Source organism: Rhagoletis pomonella, unplaced genomic scaffold (assembly GCF_013731165.1).
Source record: "Rhagoletis pomonella isolate Grant_MI unplaced genomic scaffold, Rhpom_1.0 Rhpom_scaffold_00007, whole genome shotgun sequence".
NCBI lineage: Eukaryota > Metazoa > Arthropoda > Insecta > Diptera > Tephritidae > Rhagoletis > Rhagoletis pomonella.
In genome coordinates, this window is record NW_023458561.1 from 18,357,164 (window position 1) to 18,378,652 (window position 21,489).

At 40.5% G+C, this 21,489-nt stretch overlaps 2 protein-coding genes across 2 annotated transcripts in view; one reads left to right on the forward strand and one right to left on the reverse strand.

Moving 5' to 3' along the window:
• Positions 1-1,128, forward strand: part of LOC118742397 (kinesin-like protein KIF12) — a gene marked incomplete in the record, with an annotated part of 95,963 nt that extends 94,835 nt beyond the window's left edge. The window contains 3 exon segments of the mRNA XM_036474449.1: positions 197-311; positions 378-589; positions 649-1,128. Of these exon segments, the coding sequence (XP_036330342.1) occupies positions 197-311; positions 378-589; positions 649-661 (340 nt within the window).
• Positions 1,129-18,492: 17,364 nt separating this feature from the next.
• Positions 18,493-19,108, reverse strand: LOC118742399 (chromatin accessibility complex 16kD protein). The gene is made up of 2 exons (XM_036474450.1): positions 18,935-19,108; positions 18,493-18,844 (listed from the first exon to the last, which is right to left on the reverse strand). Exons 1-2 carry the CDS (start codon positions 19,037-19,039, stop codon positions 18,620-18,622), a joined length of 330 nt encoding a protein of 109 aa, XP_036330343.1. The 5' UTR covers positions 19,040-19,108; the 3' UTR covers positions 18,493-18,619.
• Between the last annotated feature and the right edge of the window lie 2,381 nt (positions 19,109-21,489).

Consider the following 21,489-nt stretch of genomic DNA (forward strand, 5'->3'; position numbering starts at 1 on the left):
TTACCACATTAAGTTATACAATGGCAGGGATAATTATCAATATATTTTCACGAAATGTTTTTAAGAATTAATGTTGCGGTTAAAAACAAATATTTTGGAACCATTTTATAGTTTGTAAGAATAAATGTTAAAATAAACTAAAAAAATGCTGACTTGTAAATTGGATTGAAAATTAATAGTGATTATTCCGATCAAGGGTTTGTGTCCGCTCCCCTCTTATACCTGCACATTCAGCAATAACTGCCGATTCAGGTAGTGGAACAGGAAGTTCGGAGATTTGGACGAATCCCCAGGATGTACCAATATTCGAGGCTCGTACAGTTTTCAAAATATTTATGTTTTATTATAATGATTTTTATATTTATTTTTGTACATAGCGCCCTGCTGAAATGGAAGGCCGCATATCTGAGAATAAAGACAGGCGATCAGATGAGGATCAGCGTAAAATTGATCAGCAACGTATTGCAAGGAACATTATGCTTATGGCGAACACACTGCAGAAGAAACCTAACGATAAAAATGAAAGAGATGAACCGAACTCTATTGAAAGGGATAACCCAAAAGCTGATCAATCAGATTACATGCCAGAGTATGTTTTGGTCGTTTTTATTTTTTTATTTTGATAAACTTGTATTTTTCTTCATTCAGCATGCTCACATAAGCATATCAAAGGACGGGATTATTATATTTAGTACCTGAAAATGCTCATTATTACCACTGCATCCCAGAAATATTTATAGAACCGTTGACTGAGAGTCAGATTGTTATGTCGTCATATTTTAATATAAACACGTGCATATTAACAATGCCTTTGTAAGCTATCCTCATATTATTGGGAAAATATATATACTTATATAATATTTGTAAACTTCAACAATCTCTGGATTACACAAAATTTACCTTTCTATGGATAGATTCTCTAATTGGTTAACGACAATATTCAGATCGCAGTCACATAAAATAAAATAAAATAAAAACAAATACAAGTCTGTATACAACAAATGACTAAGTGATCATCAAGTCAATGTGCAGCAATGGTATTTTCAGATAGATTAATCGAGAGTTCTAGCTTTAATTTAAGCCAGGAAAGTTCTATCACCTTTTGTTTCGGCATAAGAAGTCTATCAAAAACAGCTTTAACATTTGCCGTACACTGAAAATGAAATCTGCGTAAATATAACGAAAACTTGCATACATCTTACGAAATTTTAAGCCAAGAAAGTTTTCGTTGATTGTACAAAACCGTTTTCGTACATACTACGAAAATATGAGACATCAGATCTTTAGTACATTTGACGAATTTAGTACTATTTACTAAAGATTTCGTACTATTTTTACGAAATTTTTGTAAAATGCACAAAATGAACGAAATTATTTTCGTAAAACCTGCGCTTGTTTCGTAGAATGTGCGATTGCTTTCGTTCTCCACACTGTAAAAAACATTGTACGAATTATAACACAACACTTTTATTTTGTTTTCATCGTTAATTTTAAGCGTTTTGGTTTAACAAAATGCAAATAAATGCGTTTTAGTGCAATTCAAGCCAAGGTAGAGTCTCTAGGCCCTCTGAGAGCCAGTTTTAGCAATTTTAAACCAAACTTCGAAACTGCTGTACTATTTTTTACTCCGAAATTAGAAAAAAAATTGCGTAAAATGTCGAATGAAATTTCGAGTTTAACTTCAGAATCGTAATAATTTAGGTCTCAAAGGGCCTAGAGACTTATACCTTGGCTTAAATTAAAGGTCTTGAATAGCACTAAACTCACTTGTTGTTCGAGGGATATAAAATTGTGTGGATGTTGCATGCAAATCATAAAAAATGCATTTTTCAAATTGAGGGGTTGAAATTTTTTTTTCGTTTTTTAAACAGTGGAATCGTGTTTCTCGTTTCAAAATCTATAATATTGGTATTATAAAAAATACCAAAAATATTTTTTTTAATGCATGTTTTTTTTCGAAGAACAATATTTTTGATCAATTTTTTTAAGGTCAAGGACTAATTGTGGTTCAATGGCAATATTTTTCCGTGAAAGGCAATTACATTAGCTTTCAAAGCCATTTTATTTCATATCAAAATATTGCTTCTGTTGAAAGCGCTGCGATTAATTCGAATGAAGTGTTAAAAAAGCACAGTGTGTGTGTATTTTTTTCAAAAACATATGATTCAACACATATGATTTATAAGAATATAATCCATTTATAAACAATATATAATATAATAAAATAAAATGCCTATGCTATTTGGGCGTACAAAATTTTTGATTCTTATTTATTTTCGTATGAATACGACGTATGCATAGCCAGAGGACAGAGAGAATTTAGGAATGCACTGGTCAAGGCGAATTTATATAATAAGGTAGTGTTACTACTAAATCAGCCCAATTCTAAATAATATTTCCACTGGACTTTTTCCACTTTCCGCAATCCTCATATTCTGAACAAGTTCGAAAAATTTCGAAAATGAAAAGTCGGCATCTCTAACGCAAGTGAATGGGGGAAAATTTTGACAGCCCGCGAGAATTTATTCACAGGTGAATTGCAAGCGAGTTTCAGACAAATATGTAAGTATTTTCATAAAATAACAAAAAAATAGTAAATAGTTCTTCTTTTTAGGTCAAAATCACCAATTAAAACAGCATTGCAATTGCTCATAGCTTAATGGAAACGCAACCCGCCATTGCACGCTCTGTAGTAAATTGTTCCTGAGCGATTCAGTTCTGCAGTTCTTATTATCTTCTCGAACATCAGATTAAAGATGTCACATGAAAGGGAGTCGTCCTGTCTGAAATCCCGTTTGGTGGCGAATGGCTCGGAGAGGCCTTTCCCAATTCTGACGGAGCTGGTGGTATTGCTCAACGTCATTTTACACAGCCGTATGAGTTTTGAGGGGATGCCAAATTCAAACATGGCGGCGTATAGGCAACTCTTTTAGTGCTGTCAATAGCGGCTTTAAAGTCGACACTTTTCTCGCGGGTCTTTTCCAAGATTTGGCGTATTGTGAATACCTGGTCTATGGTGGATTTGACAAGTCTAAAGCCACACTGATAAGGCCATTCAGTTCATTGACGGTGGGCTTCAGTCTTTCACACAATACGCTCGATAAGACCTTGTAACCTATGCTTAGAAGGCTGATCCCGCTGTAGTTGGCGCGAATGGCGGGGTCACCTTTCTTGCGGATTGGGCAGAGCACACTTAAATTCCAGTCGTCGGGCATGCTGCCTATTTATAGCTCGGTTATATAACTTGAGAAATAATAGGTTTAAAGACACTTTTATCCAAGTTGATAAATCTGACTTTAAACCAGTTTTGTTACACAAATATTTACCCGTATTGTGGCAAAAAATATTGGCTTAAATTTGTCATTTTGTTTGCCAAATATACATTCGCATTCGCAAAAGCACCGCATTGATTATTGCGATTGCGAAGGCGAATAATAATAATAGATTGACGCTTACACATACATATGTTAGTGTTTGGCCGAGCTTCTCCTGCGAAGGCGAATGTTAAATTTACTGCGGAAGCTCCGCGGTTGCAAATGCGAATGCGTATATTCGCAACAACCCTGATCCATAGGGCTACATCTTCTTCTTCGCATACTTCTGAGTGTGCCAGAGACGATTACACCACAACTCCACCTCCGTCAGATGCAACACATGAAATGGGTGGACCCATCTCCGAGTTTGCTCAGACCTTACGACTCATAGGCAGTGGACCACCGCGTACGTGGCCGCTTGCTGCACAAATCGAGCTGCCTCCACCATTGTGTAACATTGTGTAATAAAAAATTTTAAAATAAAGTTATTTTATCGTCGTTGGGCATTTGTGTGGTCATCAATTAACATTGGACGATGTCAAAAATTGATCACTTACACTTATTTAGCGGGACAATGTACCGCTTACAAGCGCGCAGATATGCCAAAATTTTGGCGAAAATCGACCTAAAAATTGCACTTTAAATTTATCATGGACATAAAGTAACGCATTATACATGTAAAAATAATGTACTTACATCGCATCCGCGGGACAAACCTATTGTAAGTGATCGTCACAGTCGCCGCCGCACATAGGGACGAATCGAAAATATAGGACGAAAAAAATGTTTACTCAATATGTACATATTTGACAGATTTCAATGGAAGTTGGTATTTAGGGGTTTTCGTTATCACTGATTTCGAAATATATATTAAATTTTTGAAAATTCAAGATGGCGGATCAAATATTGTGGGCTACTTTTAAAAAAAAAATTATTGATTGTTTTGAAAATTGGTATCCAGCGGCATTCGTCGTCGATGACTTCGAAGATGGTATTAAATTTTCAAATTTCAAAATTGAGTAGTCCACTTGCAAAGTGCGCTATGTAAATTTTTTTTTTTAGGTTTTGGTGGTTAACGTACCAGTATTTAAAGTAGTTTCATGTCCACTAACAATACAGTGCAAAATCCTTATATATCCTGATGAAAAATATCATCAAATGTTAGCTACTCTAGCAAAAGTCGCTATAATACTTACTGTATGTATATATACACTTTCAAAAGTCGCTATAATATGTATTGGACGTATTTATACAAGTTCAAAAGATTCCACCTTATGATGAACTTAGAAAACTACAAGAAAACGTGGTAGTTTCGGTGCCTAGTGGAAGACGTCTTAAAAAAGAAGCAGTCTAACCTTCATGGAGGAGAGAACGCGAAAAGCTTAAAAAAGTTGGCTATATAAAACTTACTGTTTCAAAACTCGCTATATTTCATTTCTATATATAAAATTTGCAAAACTACCACACTGCGATTTTGATTTTTAATGTTATTAGGCTCTTATTTATCCAAAATTTCAGATAATAAAAAGAAATATACAATTTGGATGTTACTTGTTGTTGTAGACGATTTTTTTTTTAATTTATGGCTTACTATTATAAAATTACATAACGTTGTTTGCAAGTGGACTACTCAATTGTGGATCCAATATGACCGACGACTTTTTTAAAATAAATTTAGATTGTATTGAAGCTTGATTCCTAAGAACTCTCGGAGTCACTGATTACGAATCTAAAATTTGATTTCCAAAATGCATATAATTATATGGGCAATTCTCAGAAACTTCGAATTTCTTTGTAAAAAAAATGTTTTTTTAAGTCGCGAGCATAAGTCTGAAATTTTTTGTATGCGTTCCTTCAGCTGCTAGGATACAAAATCCAACGTGGTGTAACATTTCAAAGCAATGCACCATACGTTTTTTACATTGCTTTTTTTTTGGAAGTGGAAAGTGGGTTTAATTTTAGTCCGATTTCAAAAATTGTCAACATATAACTTTTTTATGGCAAGGTCAATAATTGTACTGAATTTGGTACAAATTTATAAATCGGTTACCGAGATACACATACATCGAAAATCGAACGAACGGTGCAGATTTGCTAGCATGGACAAAATATGCCTTTGGGTATAATATATGTATATTGTTTTTTTTGTAATTTTTCTTACTTATTTCTCGCTCTGTAACTTTTTAAATAATAAATCAAAAGTGGCGCAAGAGGATCATAGTTCAATAGTATATTGTGCAATGGAGCACACACGTATTTGGCTAAATTTTCTAATTGCAGACCTTTCAAAGACGTTGTTTTTTTAACTGTCATTTAATGAGAGCACATAAACCTGCCACGTCTAGATCCCTGCGATATTCCAGAAAAACAATTTTTTTAATCAAAATTTCATTAAATTGTAATGGAAGAAATATAAAATATTAAATAGTACGGGTTGTTAGCTTTCGTAAGAAGAAACAAAAACCTGCTCATTCTTCGCAATTTTTGAATTAATGCGTTTTTGCTAATCCATAAAATCATTTTTTCATTTTTTGCCAGTGCCATCAGATCTGCACGATCAGTTCTATTTAAAAAAAATGAAGGGTCAGATTAAAAAAACTTGACCTGTAGACAATAGAGGTATATTTTTTTGAAGAGTTGCCACCTGTTAAAAAATTTGTCTCAAAATTTTTAATAAGTTAAATGAATTATAAGTTAAATGAATTATTAAGAGATGGGTATCAATAGAAACGTATATTAAAAGGGTTTATTTTTTAACTACATATAGAGGGTTGCCACCTGTTTAAAAAATCAAATCCCATTTGAATTAAAGGAATTAGGTTATTGATATAGATAGGTATCACCATATGAGAGTCAGACAAAAGAGGTTTAAGACGGTTTCAGCTTCCAAATATTACGAAGAGGGCTTGCCACCTGTTTATAAAGGCCAATTTAGTTGAACAAAAATAATAGCTATTTCAAACCAAAGGTTTACGACATCGTATTTGTTATTTTATTACAAATACATACATTGTCAATCAGTGATTTGTTCTGTTATGACATTCTTTTAAATTAACTCAGGTATGTTTTTATACCCGAGCGTACTTGTGCATAAGAGTATTATAACTTTGTTCAAATAACGGCTTTTTGTAACAGGCAAAACGAATTGAGATAGATATAGACAAATGTATCAATGATCAGAATGAAAAGAGAAATCGATTAAGCGGTGACTGTCTGTCCGTCCGTCCGTCCGTCTGTGCACACGATAACTCTAGTAAAAATTGAGATACCTTAACGAAACTTTGTACGTGCACTTCTACCGGGCGTAGAACGGATGGTATTGAAAATCCCATATAACGGTAATTATCAGAGATACGAAAACTGCGATATTTTAGTAACTACTGAAGATTATTCACGCAAAATTGATATTTAAAAATAAGAATATTATAAATTTTTGGAAAATGTGTGTAACCACGCCCACTTATGGTTTCCCTTAGTATATCTTGGTAACCGCTGCACAAATTTCTTTGAAACTTGGCACAGTTGTTAGCCCTGCTACAGCATACCAAATGCCCGAACATTTTAAAATCGGACAGTAACCACGCCCACATCCCAGATAACGGTAATTTGAAGAAATACGAAATCTTGGATAAATAAGTAAATATTAAGGCTAATTTATTCAAAATTGATGCTTGCAACACTTCTTTACCAAGAAATACGTTTATGACCAAATTTTGGAAAATGGGCGTGGCACCGCGCACTTATGATCACATATATGTATTTCGGTAACCGTCGTACCAATTTATACCAAACTCGGTATGGTTATTGTGCCTTCCACATAAAAGCGAAATTTTTAAAGTTATTGAAATCGGACTAAAATTGAGGCCGGTTTTCATATAACGGTAAATTTCAGAAATGCTTGAAACTTCAATATTTCGAAATTTGAGGACGCTAATTTACTCAAAATTGATACTCCCCGGCTTACCATGTAGCGGTTGCTTTCGGAAAGGTGAAAATCATATATTTAGTACTTGCGCCGGGTATTTAATGTTCGGCTCCGCACGATCTTAGACTTTCCTACTTGTTACTCATCACTTATTTCTTGCTAAATATGCCCAGTTTTTTCTTTTGTCTGAAACCGATATTGGTATATATACATATTTCCGTTACCTTATTCCCTTAAGTAAAGTGAATTTGATTTTTTAAACAAGTGGCAACAAGTTCTACGCGCGTCTACCCATATTGGAATATCTAATTCATTTAACTTATTAAATAATCTGATGTAATTTTTATTTGATAAGCTCGAGGCCCAGAGAAAACATAAAACACAGGTTTTAGTTCAATAATTTTTAATGTCGATATTTCCACTTCAATCTGAGGTCATCTTCAGGACTGTAAGTATACATACACACATTGACTTATTACTGACCTGTAAAATTATTGTGAAATATAAGTTAAACACAACTTGCACTCTTCGTTGTGCCCGGTCGACTGATTAGGAGTACAGAAATATAATTTAAGTAAGTTAACATTTTTGGGAAGAAGAGCCTAAGCATAACAAAATAAATAATTGAGAATACCGTAATTGTAAACAAAAATTATGTATCAACAACAATACACTGAACATTGAACTTTAGGCAAGTGAACATAAGCATAAGTAAACAAATTAACCATACCGTACTTATAAACAAAAAAAATACAAAGAACAATACAAGCAATATTGGAAAATAAGACGTAAATATGTACATATTGTTACGATTATCCTCGAAACCTTAAGGGATTTCCCAAATATCCTACGGCTCGTATCGCTGGATTGTTAAATAAATGCTCACGATGACCAAATTGTAGCACAATTAACTTTAGTGTACAACAAACAATTTACAATACTCGCTAATACCGTAAAAACACTTTACAATACTCGTTAAAGCAATTACAACGCTTTACAAAACTTGTTAACACTATTAAACTTATAGCTTGCTTATTCGCAACTCACTTTACTTGTAGCTTGCACTCATGGCAACTGCTCATTCTCTTTCTCTCGCTGTTCGCAGTGTTCATCCAACTTGACGTTTCTCTTTGTTGAACATTCTACTTCATTCCTCGAACATTCTGCCTATTTCTCGTTGTTCGCTTCGCGTTACCGCAGTATTCGCCACACTGCCCTCCACCTAAGTCTGATCGTCCCGATCAGAAACACTTGCTGCTCCCAACGTTGCTAGTCTTTCATTTTGGTTCTCGGTGTCCCAGCTGTCTGGATTCGATGCACTGCGTCCTTCAGCCGTTTGTCAATCCTATACGGACCTTTCCAGTTACGATGTTGTTCGGAGGAGAAGCCTTTCTTCGGCTGCCGCATGTGCAACAACACCAAATCGCCTTCCTGTAGCTCCTCTCGGCTCGATGCGTTACTGGACATTGCTTCCAGCTTATCTCCGGTGGTGCACCATCTCAATGGTCGTGCTTCTTCCGGCTACTGGTGGTGACCAGACCATGTCTCCTCTCGTGGGCACCCTTTTTGCCAGATCTATGCCGCATCCTCTGTCCGTGACACCCAGGCTCCTGCCTTCGTGCTGCACTGCCTTTAGCACATCTTGATAAATCCGGTTCCTCACGCTGAAACTCTCCCAGTGTTTCCGCATCTCGCTCTTTCGCCGGCGTCAACCTCAATGACCGGACATGTATAACCTCATCCTTGGCTTCCGGCTTAACTGCTCGCCTTTGCCGACCACCTTTTTCGGGACACTTCAAAGCGCGCCTACTGCTTCCACAGCCGCTTCCATTTCCGGCCACCGGCGTATCACTATTGCAACGTGGTTTAGCGGCTTTCCTCCTGCCGGAAACACTGCCTGGCTTGCCATGACCACTTCCTTGTTGCGACCTCTTCTTCACTGAGCTGGCGGAACCGTCACGCATTTCCTATATCGGTGAACCGCTTCCTTCTCCTGACGAAACCACTCAGTCTTCGTCACTGCCAACCTCCGCCCAACTAACCGCTTCCGTTTCTGGTGGAATCTTCGACACTTCCTCTAAGACTAACCGTCTGCTGCAGTATTGGCTGTCGTAACCAACCCTTAGTGGCCCTTCCTGTGACGATCTGTCAGGATCATTCTCTGGAGGTCAATCTTCATGCCTTGGCCAAGTAAGAAATCCGCGCCGATGATGACTTCATCCACAATGTCTGCGACTATAAACTTAGTGTACGACGCCACATCGTCGATTATTACCTTGCATGGTACTTCTCCTAACACTTGGGTGCGTTCACCAGTTGCAGTCTGCAGCTTTGCTCCAGGTAGTTTCTTCACATAAGAAGTGGCCAAATCCGGTCGAATAATGGAATATGTCGCTCCAGTATCCACTGTCAGTACTCTCTCCTGCCCATTCACACATCCACCAACAGTGAGGTTGCATGCTTTCCGGCCAATTTGTGAGACGGAAATTATGGGCCCTTCAAGTTCTGGAGCCAGCACGCGGCCCTTCCTGCTGGCTCGTTTCAGTTTAACGACTGGTTGGAGTTTCCACTTCCACACGATGTGCTTTGTAGGCTGGTCTACTTAGGAGCGCCGCCGTTTCACGCGTCTGAGCATACCAGACAGTTTCAGCAAATGTTGGCTTTGGATTCGCGTACGTCTCTCGCTTGGTATACACGTCCCGCATTCCGTTGATGAACCTCTGGATCTTTACCCTTTCGAGGTGTTCACCAGATGCGTTTCCATTAGCCAAGTGAGCCAACCTCTCGATCTTTGAGGCGAATTCCTATAGAGTCTCGTTGGCTTTTTGGCAGCGGTTCTCCAGCTCCATCTGGTAAATCTGACTCCTGTGCTCGCTACCGTAACGTCTCTCCACGGCACTCATCAACGCATCGTAACTGTTCCTTTCACAGTCGGGAATAGTCTGCAAGATTTCTGCTGCAGGTCCTTTAAATACAACGAATAGTGCAGCGGATTTGTCCTCCATGCTCCAATGATTTGCTGCAGCCGTTCGAACTGGAGCTTAAGACCTGGAAAGGAATTGTGCCGTCAAAGGATGGAGTCTTTACCTTGGGCGCGCTCGTCGAAGTAGCTGGACGATTTAACTGCATATCTCGGAGACGACCGTCCAATTCTTCTACCTTAGCCTCAACTTTCCCATTAATTAGCTCTTCGATTTTGTCTTGCCGCTCCTCGATTTTATCCTGTCTCTGTCTTCCGCGTTATCTTTGAATAAATTCTGCTCTAGCTGAGTAGTCTTTTCATCTAGCTGCGATGACATGTACATTTTCTGTGCTTCCAGCTGCGATGACATGTGCGTTTTCTGTGCTTCCAGCTGGGACGACAGCTGTGATGACATCTGGGACATGGCGGCTAATAATGTGTTCATGTCCATAACTGTTGATGAATTAGGAGCCTTTTGCTGTTCTTCAACCTTTCCGGATGTTTGCTGCACATCCTTCGACGAACAAGCAGCCTCATCCTTCTGTTCGTCCTTCGTTGATGTCGTACCGTCCTCCCGATGGAAGTCGTATTTTTCAACGTCGATACCTTCCTTTTCCATAGCTTCTCGCAGCAGTGATAGTAACTCCAATTTACTTCCGCAGGTTGTTAAATTTCGTTTTTCCAACCTCTGCTTGAGTTCCGCAATCTTTAGATCCTGAATTTTTGCCATTTTCAGTAGTTTCTCCTCTGGGATTTATTTAACAATCCCACTTCTGACACCAATTGTTACGATTATCCTCGAAACCTTGAGGGATTTCCCCAATATCCTACGGCTCGTATCGCTGGATTGTTAAATAAATACTCACGATAACCAAATTGTAGTACAATTACATGTCGTGCATTCCCACGACAGCCGGTTCTACGTACCGGAATGACTTGGGTTTTACCCGACCAAGGGCTGTTGTTTCGGCGATCTAACCCCGTCTAGATCGGCGACACCCACCAATCATTATTCGTCCATGGAGCAATACCTTGCAGCCGGATTGCTCCGCATCCTTCTTCTCCGGGCGGGCGTAGAGCCCAACCCCGGACCTGAAATTTACTTCTGCTGTGTTTGCCAGAATCGACTCCACCCGAACTCCACTTCGGTTAGGGGTGCAACTCCTGCAACGGGTGGAGTCACCTAAGAACCTGCTCTGGCCTTAGGTCTCACCGGAAGTGGACCACAAACTTTGTGGCTCCCTGTTGCTCAAGCCAAATGGCACAATCAGCCTCCACGGCTACCCACTCGCGTAATCCACGGGTGCGACCCAGCACCCGAAGAGCCTGCACGGCCCCTAGAAGCTCCCCTGAGCAACAGCAAACCTCCCAACACACCCCACCCACACAACCTACCGACCGGTCCCACTCGCGAGCGCGAGCCAACCAGCAGCTACTGGTTGCCCACACCATCTGCTCCGTGTGCCAGAACAGAATATACCGGAATGTGACATCAGTCAAATGCAACACATGCCTTGGCTGGTGCCACTTCCGGCTATGTTCTGGTCCACGCACCACTCGCGAGTGGACTACAAACTACAGCGCCCCTTGCTGTAGTGCACCGCCGGCGCAGACAACAACGCCCATATCGCAGCCACCTACCATCAGGCTGCAACAGCAACTGCGTCAGGCGCAACAGGCCCAAGGTAGGCCCCACACCTCCCTCACCCCCCGTATAGCGACCAGCCTCCCAAGGCATATGAACGTACTCCAACTCAACTGCAACGGACTCCAGAGCAAGATTGAGGAGATAGCAGTCTTCATGGGTCGGCACGGCATATTGATAGCTGCGGTCCAAGAAACGAAGTTGCACAGCAACTCAACTCGAACTCAACTCGGCGAAAACCGATTGGTAGTAGGTGACTTCAATGCGCGCCACGATCTTTGGCACTCAAGCCTGGCCAGTGATCGGAAGGGAAACAGTTTGGCTGAGCAGATAGACGATTCGACATTCTGCACCATGAACGACGACGCCCCCACCAGGATTGTGGGCAGCTGCAGCAGCTCGCCAGACCTAACAATTGCTAGCCCTGGTCTGATAAATAGCATATCGTGGCGATCTATGCTAACGTTAGCATCAGACCATCTGCCCATAATCATCTCGATCAATAAGCGCACCGACTTTGCTCCCGCGGATCACCGAACCTACACCAACTTCAAGAAAGCTGATTGGAACGGCTTCGCGGAAGTTACCGAGAGCAGCTTCGCCGCCCTCCCCACACCCACAGACGTACATGCTGGCGAACGCCAATTCCGCAGGGTAGTCACAGCCGCAGCAGCTCGCTTCATACCGGGCGGACGTATCGCCCAAATTTCCCGGCTGAAGCAGCTGTACTAGCAAATGAGCGTGACCACCTACGCCAGGTCGACCCCGGGGACCCTCGCTTGAGGGAACTTAATTTGGAGATTCGGCAACTGGTAAATCAACACAAGCGGACAAAGTGGGAAGAGCACTTGAAGGCCTGTAACTTCACCTCTGGTGTGAGTAAGCTCTGGTCAACCGTGAGGTCCTTGTCCAACCCGACGAAGCGTGATGACAGAGTGGAAATCTCATTCGAAGGTCACGCCTCATCGGACCCGAAGAAATGCGCGAACTATTTCAGTCGGCAATTCACACTGCATCCTTCGGTAGACAAGGCCAAACGTCGAGTGACCAGGAGGCTGCACAAACTGCCCAAAAACAATGCACCACTTGTTTTCACCAGCGGTGAAGTGAAGGGGGCCATCGGGAAGGCGAAAGCCTCCAAAGCCATTGGACCCGACGGAATCTGTATGCTGATGTTGAAACATTTGGGGCCTGTGGGGGTAGCATACCTCACGGAGGTCCTCAATTTGTCTATGACCACTCTCATCATTCCTGATGTGTGGAAATCAGGGAGAGTGGTCCCACTGCTGAAACCGGGGAAGCCCGCCAACAGAGGAGACTCTTATCGCCCGATAACGCTCCTTTCCCCGGTCGCGAAGACACTTGAGGCCCTGCTGCTCCCATACTTCACCTGCCACCTAACCCCAGCGAAACATCAGCACGGCTTCCGTAAAGTGCACAGCACAACAACAGCACTTAACGCCATAAACACCCAGATAACTCGTGGCCTAAATCGAAACCGCCCCTGTGAGAGAACTGTCCTTGTAGCGCTGGACTTGTCAAAGGCGTTTGACACCGTCTGCCATTCCACGCTGCTAGAAGACATTGAGGCCTCCTCTCTCCCACAGGGACTGAAGCGATGGTCGGCGAATTATATGAGTGGTCGACAATCATCAGTAATCTTCAGAGATCAAACCTCGAAACCAAGAAGAATAAAAAAAGGGGTTCCACAAGGTGGTGTTCTCTCCCCCTTACTTTTTAACTTCTACATCTCGAAACTCCCTCAGCCACCTGAAGGAGTTTCCCTGATCTCGTACGCTGATGATTGTTCGATTTTGGCGTCTGGGAATGGAATTGATGACCTCTGCTCAAAAGTAAACGGCTATCTCTCCAGCCTTTCTCGCTTCTTCACTGCAAGGAGCCTAAGGCCCTTATTATGAGCCTCATTCGATTTTCGATCTTCGCTGGCTATCGAAAATCGAAAGTGAAATTCGTATTATGAGCTATGCAAGCGTGTCGAAATTTTCGTTGAGTATCGAATTTTCTGTCGAACAGAATTTTGCTTTCGATGGTGTAGCGAAGTGTTAGGAAATTGTGAAAAATGTATGATTTTGTATATGTTTTCTTACATTTTGGCGGCTAGACACTAATTTTAAACAATTTTTATTAATTTCATGCAGTTCTAACATCGTGAATACTAAACACAAGCTCGAAAGGCTGCTTTACTTGTGAAAGAAAATCCCAATACTCTGTTGGCACGATCTCTGAGACAAAATCGTAGCGCTGTTGATAGTTTTAAAATATTTTAAATAGATTTGGTTCACAAACGCCTCTTTAGATGGTCGGAACTTTTTAATGAATCTGTAGACAAATTTCTTAAATATATTTTATATCAAAATATATTCGAAAGACTAATAAACTTAAACTCTCTTAAACATTTGCTACTCCTGGCCAGTTTACTAAGCTCTCATCCTCTGACGAATCGTTGAACCAGAACTCGTACTCATTTTACCACGTTGTTATAAACTTGCTTTCTTTTTTACTTCATTTTAATTAGAACAAATTTACATAAATATGTATAAGCACACTATTTAGTTTGCTCGATTTGTAAACAAAGCTTCTCAGCGGTGAAAAATATACTATTGTGAACAACCTAAACGAGCGAAATTCACAATAGCGACATTCTTCATCGAATGAGCGCCATAATACCAAATGAAAATTCGTTCGCTCAGCACTTTCGACCACAGTCGAAAATCGAATGCGACTCATAATAGGGGCCTAACCCTCTCCCCAACGAAATCAACGGCGACCCTCTTTACCACCTGGACGAAGGAGGTCAGGCTTGAATTAGGCATTCACGTCGACGGCACACCCATACCGACGGTGAACAACCCGAAAATTTTAGGGGTTACCTTTGATAGCCTGCTCTCTTTCTCCGCGCACACAACCGCAGTTGTCAACAAAGTACAGAGCCGCAACAAGGTCCTCAAGTCACTCGCCGGCAGCACTTGGGGCAAAGACAAAGAAACGTTGCTGGCAACATACAAGGCAATTGGCCGGCCGGTTCTAAATTATGCTGCGCCAGTTTGGTCGCCGGGGACTAGTTGGACGCAGTGGATGAAGCTACAGACTTGTCAGAACGCCGCACTCCGGACAGCGACTGGGTGCCTTCTGATGACGCCTGAGCATCACCTACACAGTGAGGCCCAAGTGCTCCCCGTAAGGGAACACAACAAGATGCTCTGTAAGCAGTTTCTTGTGGGGTGTCACAGAAGTGAACACCCCAACAGACCACTGCTGGAGGAGGAGCCTCCGCCCAGGCACGTCAGGGGGCACCTATTCATGTACAAGGACGCAGTCCAGACCCACACAGACCAACCACTGGACCCAATGACGTACAGACGAGCGATCAACGACATTCATAGGGCGTCTGTCTCCACCTACCTCGACTCCCGGCCTAGGAATGTCGTTATCGGAGCCCAATCACCACCTGTGGAAGAGATAGAGCTTCAGTTACCTAGAGAGACCCGCGTTACCCTGGCTCAGTTACGGTCTGGATGTTGTAGCCGCCTAAACAGCTACCTGTCCAGACTCGACCCAAACATTCCAAATGAGTGCCCGGCATGTGGAGACTTCCCCCACGACACCAACCACCTCTTCACATGCCAGCTCAATCCGACTCAACTAACACCCCTCTCCCTTTGGTCCGACCCCATCGAAACAGCTCGTTTCCTGGGCCTACCGTTAGTTGAGCTTGACGATAATGATTAAAAGTTGACCCGAAACAGGCGGGGCTTAGTAGTGCCGCTACAACAATAACAACAATTAACTTTATTGTACAACAAACAATTTACATTACTCGCCACTCGCTTTACAAAACTTGTTAACACAATTAAACTTATAGCTTGCTTATTCTCAACTCACTTTACTTGTAGCTTGCAGACTTGTAACTAACTCACTCCGCTGTGTGGTCATGGATAACTAGATATGAAACTCTTTTTCTCGTGAGAGCGCTGTCAAAGTGTGTATTTTTGTAACATTCTCCAATAGAGTGTGGTGGCTCTTACAGGCTAACCTAATATTCACGCACGCCGCCAATTTATTGTCAAAAAATTCTCATGCACATGCAACTTGTATGAGATCAACCGAAATTGAACGGCGTGCGTATGAAGCTAACTCAATTTCCAATTTTTGTTCTGCGTGACATTTTGATTTGACGTTTCGCTCAATGAAATCAAACGCAAACGCATGCAAGTCAATTTCGGGTGACGCAAAAAAACAAATTCGACGGCATGCGTACCAAAACGCAAGCCGCGAATATTAGGTTAGCCTGTTATATACCCGCGCTCGCACTCATGGCAAATCTAGAATGTTCTGAAGTTCATCGCTCATTCTCTTTCTCTCGCTATTCGCAATGTTCATCCAACTTGTCGTTTCTCTTTGTTGAACATTCTACTTCATTCCTCGAACATTCTGCCTATTTCTCGTTGATCGTTTCGCGTTGCCGCAGTATTCGCCACAATATGAAATCACAGCGTTGTGTTGTTCTTCGGAGGACTGTTTGGAAAACGAAACGACTGTTGATTGTCGAAGAGGGGGATGGAACACCTACGTCGAAGACTGTTGTTCTGAATTTAAAATCAAATTGCGATATACACGTGCGCAATTATCTGTGTCCGTTTTATAGTTGATCCTCTTGTCATTAGGGGTGTTCATTATGTTCAACATTTCCAAAATAAAGCGTTTATTATAATTCTTTTCTTCTTGAAGAATGGTAACATTATCAAAATCGGGATAGTGTCCCGTATCCATGCAGTGAGCTGACATGACCGTCTTACTGTCCGTTGAATTGTTCCTTAAGCTAATATTTGATTTGTGTGCGGAAATCCTTGTCTTGAGTTTAGTTTTTGTTGCCCCCCCCCGTATACCCGTCGTCATTACATGAAATTTTATATATCAAGTCCGATTTCTCGTACCTTGGAATAATGGGTTGTATGCATAAAACCTAAGCAAATGCTTTTTCTAAAAATTTCAGATCATTTACTCGATTTGTTCAAATAAATTTAAGTGAAAGGTTTGAAATTTTAAGTTAAAGCAATTGCTTAGTTTTTATGCATACGGCCCAATTTCTTTGGGGTTGCTGTAAATTTTCTTTAGTGTATTGCTGTATGTGAACGGTATTTGGACCTTTTCTTTGTCATACATGTTGGAATGTTTGATCCTCTCCGATATACCCGGAACATATGTAGTGGATTTATATATTTTGTTCTCATTATTGGACTTTTCTGAAGTGGTCCTGGTGCAAAGGTTTTGAATGAGCTTCCTAATTATGTACGACGGGAACTCGATCTGTTCCAAAATTTTGTGGATAGTATTTTTGTTCTTTCTATGAAAAATCGTATCGCTGATAGTGAAGACCCTTCTTATGAAATTGGAAGCAGTATTTAAAATTGTTTTCTTCTCATGTTTTGAGTTGTAATTAATTAGTCTCCCTGGCGACATAGGTTTGGCATACCAGTCAATATTTAATTTGTTGTTCTTCCTAATTACTAGGGTGTCCAAATAGGGTAGTTGTCCATCTTCTATTTCTATCGTAAATTGTATCGTCTTGTGCTGGACATATAGCTGGACAACGTCCTTGTACACGAATAGGTGCCCCCTGTTGTGCCTGGGCGGAGGATCCTGCTGTAACTGGCGGGTGTTCGCTTCTGTGGCACCCCACCAGAAATTGCTTACAAAGCATTTTGTTGTTGCCTTATTTGGGCCTCGCTGTGTAGGTGGTGCTCAGGCGTAATAAGAAGGCACCCCACCCAGTCGCTGTCCGGAGTACAGCGTTCTGACATGTCTGTAGCTTCGTTCACTATTCCCCGGCGCACAAACTGGTGCAGCATAGTTTAGAACCGGCCGGCCAATTGCCTTGTATGTTGCCAGCAAACGTTTCTTTGTCTTTGCCCCAAGTGCTGCCGGCGAGCGACTTGAGGACCTTGTTGCGGCTCTGTACTTTATTGACAACTGCGTATGTGTGCGTGGAGTAGGCGAGCAGGTTATCGAAGGTGACCCCTAAAATTTTCGGGTTGTTTACTGTCGGTATGGTATGCCGTCGACGTGTATACCTAATTATAGCCTGACCCCCTTCGCCCAGGTGGTGAAGAGGGTCGCCGACGATTTCGTTGGGGAGAGTGTTAGGCTCTTTGCAGTGAAGAAGCAAGGAAGGCTGGAGCCAAAATCGAGCAATCTTCAGCGTATAAGATCAGGGAAACTCCCTCAGGTGGCTGGGGAAGCTTCGAGATGTAGAAGTTAAATAATAAGGCGGGGAGCTTCTTGTTCCCTGCAAAAAGGTGTTCATCCCCTCTTCTTCGGCAACACAGAAAGGAGAATTCTACTTAGTGAGGGTTATAATACCTAAGCTAGGCCGAAGGTCGCCTACGCAGAAAGCTGTTCTCTGCAAAAGGTAGACAGCAATTTATAAGCTCTATCGACTCCTTGGTTTTTCTCGCCAAACGGTGCGTATTTTTTTATTTGTTTTGAATCTACTTATAAAAGAATCAAACTTAGCTGCGGAAAGAAATATTACTCTGATATACGAAATTCCCGTATAATGAACTAACACAGATTTTAAGTGAATCGTGGTCGTAAGCACTGACCAAATAATTTAAGTAACGAAATATACAATGACTGTTACAAACTTTAATTACTCAAAAATATCTATATATTAAACATGTACTATTTTTCACGTCAGTCTCTATTTATGGAAATACACCAGTTTTTAAACTTGGCAGAATTCCAAGAATAAATTACTTGCTACGCCTTTCATCTTCACTGTCAGATGACGAATTAACATCGTCCAGTTCCAGAATTTTTTTGAAGTCCTTAACTTTTATTTTAGCCGGAACGATTTGCAGCAGGAACTCCAAGTTTTTCTCCTTTTGAACGTATTGCGACAAGTGCTTGTATTTAAGATTATTATCCTCTTTGACTTTTGCATAGGCCTCCTCAGTTAACTTTTGTACAAACATTTCCTGAAACACATATTCAACAGGATTTTTCTTTGTAAAACACAAAAATTATGTTTCACTTTTCGGGAAAGCGCAAACAGTTGTTATACTCACCGTGGCCTTAGTCATAAGAAACAGCACTTCATTTGTTATTTGTCCGGTGTTTAGAGAGCTTTTCATAATTGTTCTAATTCGGCTTAGAGGTAATTCAGTCTCCATTTTTCTCAATCCGACGGCTTAAACTTGTAAATATGTTTGGTACACATGCTACTTTTTTATCGATTACGCGAAGATCGATTATAAGAGAAATTCACTTCAAGGCACATTCATACAAGGTGATGTCGTTAGAGCTGGTGGAATTACATACAGGTGAAGTCAGTAGACCACCTGATATACAGTTCAATTGATAAATATCTTCGCTATTACTCAACTTTTTGCTATAGTTGAGACATGAAAAGATAGAAAATTAAAATATCTTTCAGAATTATAGGAAAAAAAACTAATTTAAATGCATAATATGCCTTTTTCTCGAGCTCACACTCAACTGTGTGCGTACGCAAAGCATTCGCATGTGAACGTCAAGTTTTGACAGATGTGTGTGAGCGTCCATAAGAATACAAATGGGTTTATTTGCCTTCGCGGACGTTCACGCTTAAGGCCCGTTTACATAGAACTTTGGCGTTGCGTTGGCGTTGGCGTCGCTTCAACAGCTGACTATGAATACATGAATTCAAATGCAGCCGTCCACATAGCCAAAATTCGACAACGCTCACGCCAACACAAAGCAAAAAGATGGCCAACTCTCAACTTTTCGCGTGCGTCGCTCGTCAGCTGTTGCGAATAAATAAAATTATGTGAAATATTTTTCCTTTTTAATCAAGTGCGGGCAAGAAATATCGTTTTTAATGCAATTATTGATATGAAATATTAATTTATCTGTCGTTAATATGTTAATTTAGTGGCCCAAGGATTCGCCGCCAAGCGTTCATTGTAGCAAGCATACTTTTAACGTGCGTTCTGTCAAACCAACGCCAACGCCAACGCAACGCCAAAGTTGTATGTAAACGGGCCTTTATACGCTCACATTGAACTGTATATCAAGCTTCATGATGCAATAATACAAGGTGTTATCGGTTGGCAACTTCTCGCTCTAATTCCACCAGTCTGGCCATTCCACCATTTTCTTTGCATAATAATTGAATTTTTAAATTTTGTTATTTTTTCTCTGTAAACACATTTTGTTTCACACAAGATCACGCGGGAAGGAAAAAAAGAAAAAAGTTATTTTCTAGCTGCCGAAATCTCGACGCCATCTTTGTTGTAAGAAGTAAACAAAGAAGAGAACGGAGAAAACCGCGAAATTGCTGAACGCATGAATAATCATTTTTATTATGCAAATTCTTCTATAAATCATGCCGTTGTGTTAAATTATTCTTTACCTTATGTGTACACACGTTGTCACAGGGCGAAAATGAAGAAAATTGCTGTAAAAAGTCACCACCAAATTGTAAACAACGAAGAAATTTAAACAAACGGCTATTGTCAAAATCGTTAAACTTTTTTCCTAAATGCGATTCCAACGGGTTACTCACCTGCCCGCGTGATCTTGTATTTTTGGTTCATAATTAGAAACTAGCCCAGTAAAATTAGATCAAATTGTTACTAAGAAAAGAAAAAATTTGTAGTAGCGAGCTTTTGATGCAGTTTACTTCTATTTAATATTTTATGCCAAAAATACTAATTTGTATGCAATTTTAATGCGAATATTAACTTTTTCACTAATTTTTCCCCATAAAATGTAAACAAATAATGCGTACACCAAGAATGATAGAATACAAGATTGCGCCGTCTTGGCCCTTGACATTTGCGTACCATAAGTAAACAAAGAATAGAGACAAAAGTAGAACGAGTTGAAACTTTCAAAACAGTTCACTTTACAGCGAAAAACGTGTTTTAATTTTGATCAATGCGAAAATATTGCATTTTTCATCTAATCTATTGGAGAGTAGTGAACATTTTAGTGCACTCCATGCTTTGCAATTAAGGCTGCTGCAGCAAACGTTTTAGTGTACTCCATTGCTTTGCAATTAAGGTTGGTGCAGCAAACTGCGCCAGCAACTGAGTGGGATTGATTAGTTAACTTGCTAAAGGAGGCTGCTTGGAGCAGAAGCGATATGACTGTGATAAAATGCTGTCAATGGGCCGTATGACTAAAAATAAGCAATTGCTTTTTCTTAAAATTTCAGACCTTTCCCTCGATTTATTCAAAGAAAAGTGAAGTAACAGGTATGAAATATTAAGAAATAGCAATTGCTCAGTTTTTATTCATGCGGCCCAATATAGTAATAAAAAAACATTTCGGGAACGGCTTTGCCGCGCCCTATACAGGGTGTCCCAGAAGTATCCTGCCAAACTTGAGGAGAAGGCAGGTGGGGTGGTGAGCTCTATAATAAACAAGAAATTTTCAGGTAAAAGTGTCACCGTTTTTGAAATATTTAAACTTTTTTGAATTAAAGAAAAATCGTGCCTTTTCATGTATTTTCTTTAACTGCATCTACAAACAAGGCTATACTTAGTAAATTTTTTATGTAAAATACTTTCAGATAGTTGCTTCTCCATACTCAAATGCAATGTAGTTAAAATATATTAAGGAACCATTATAAAATTAG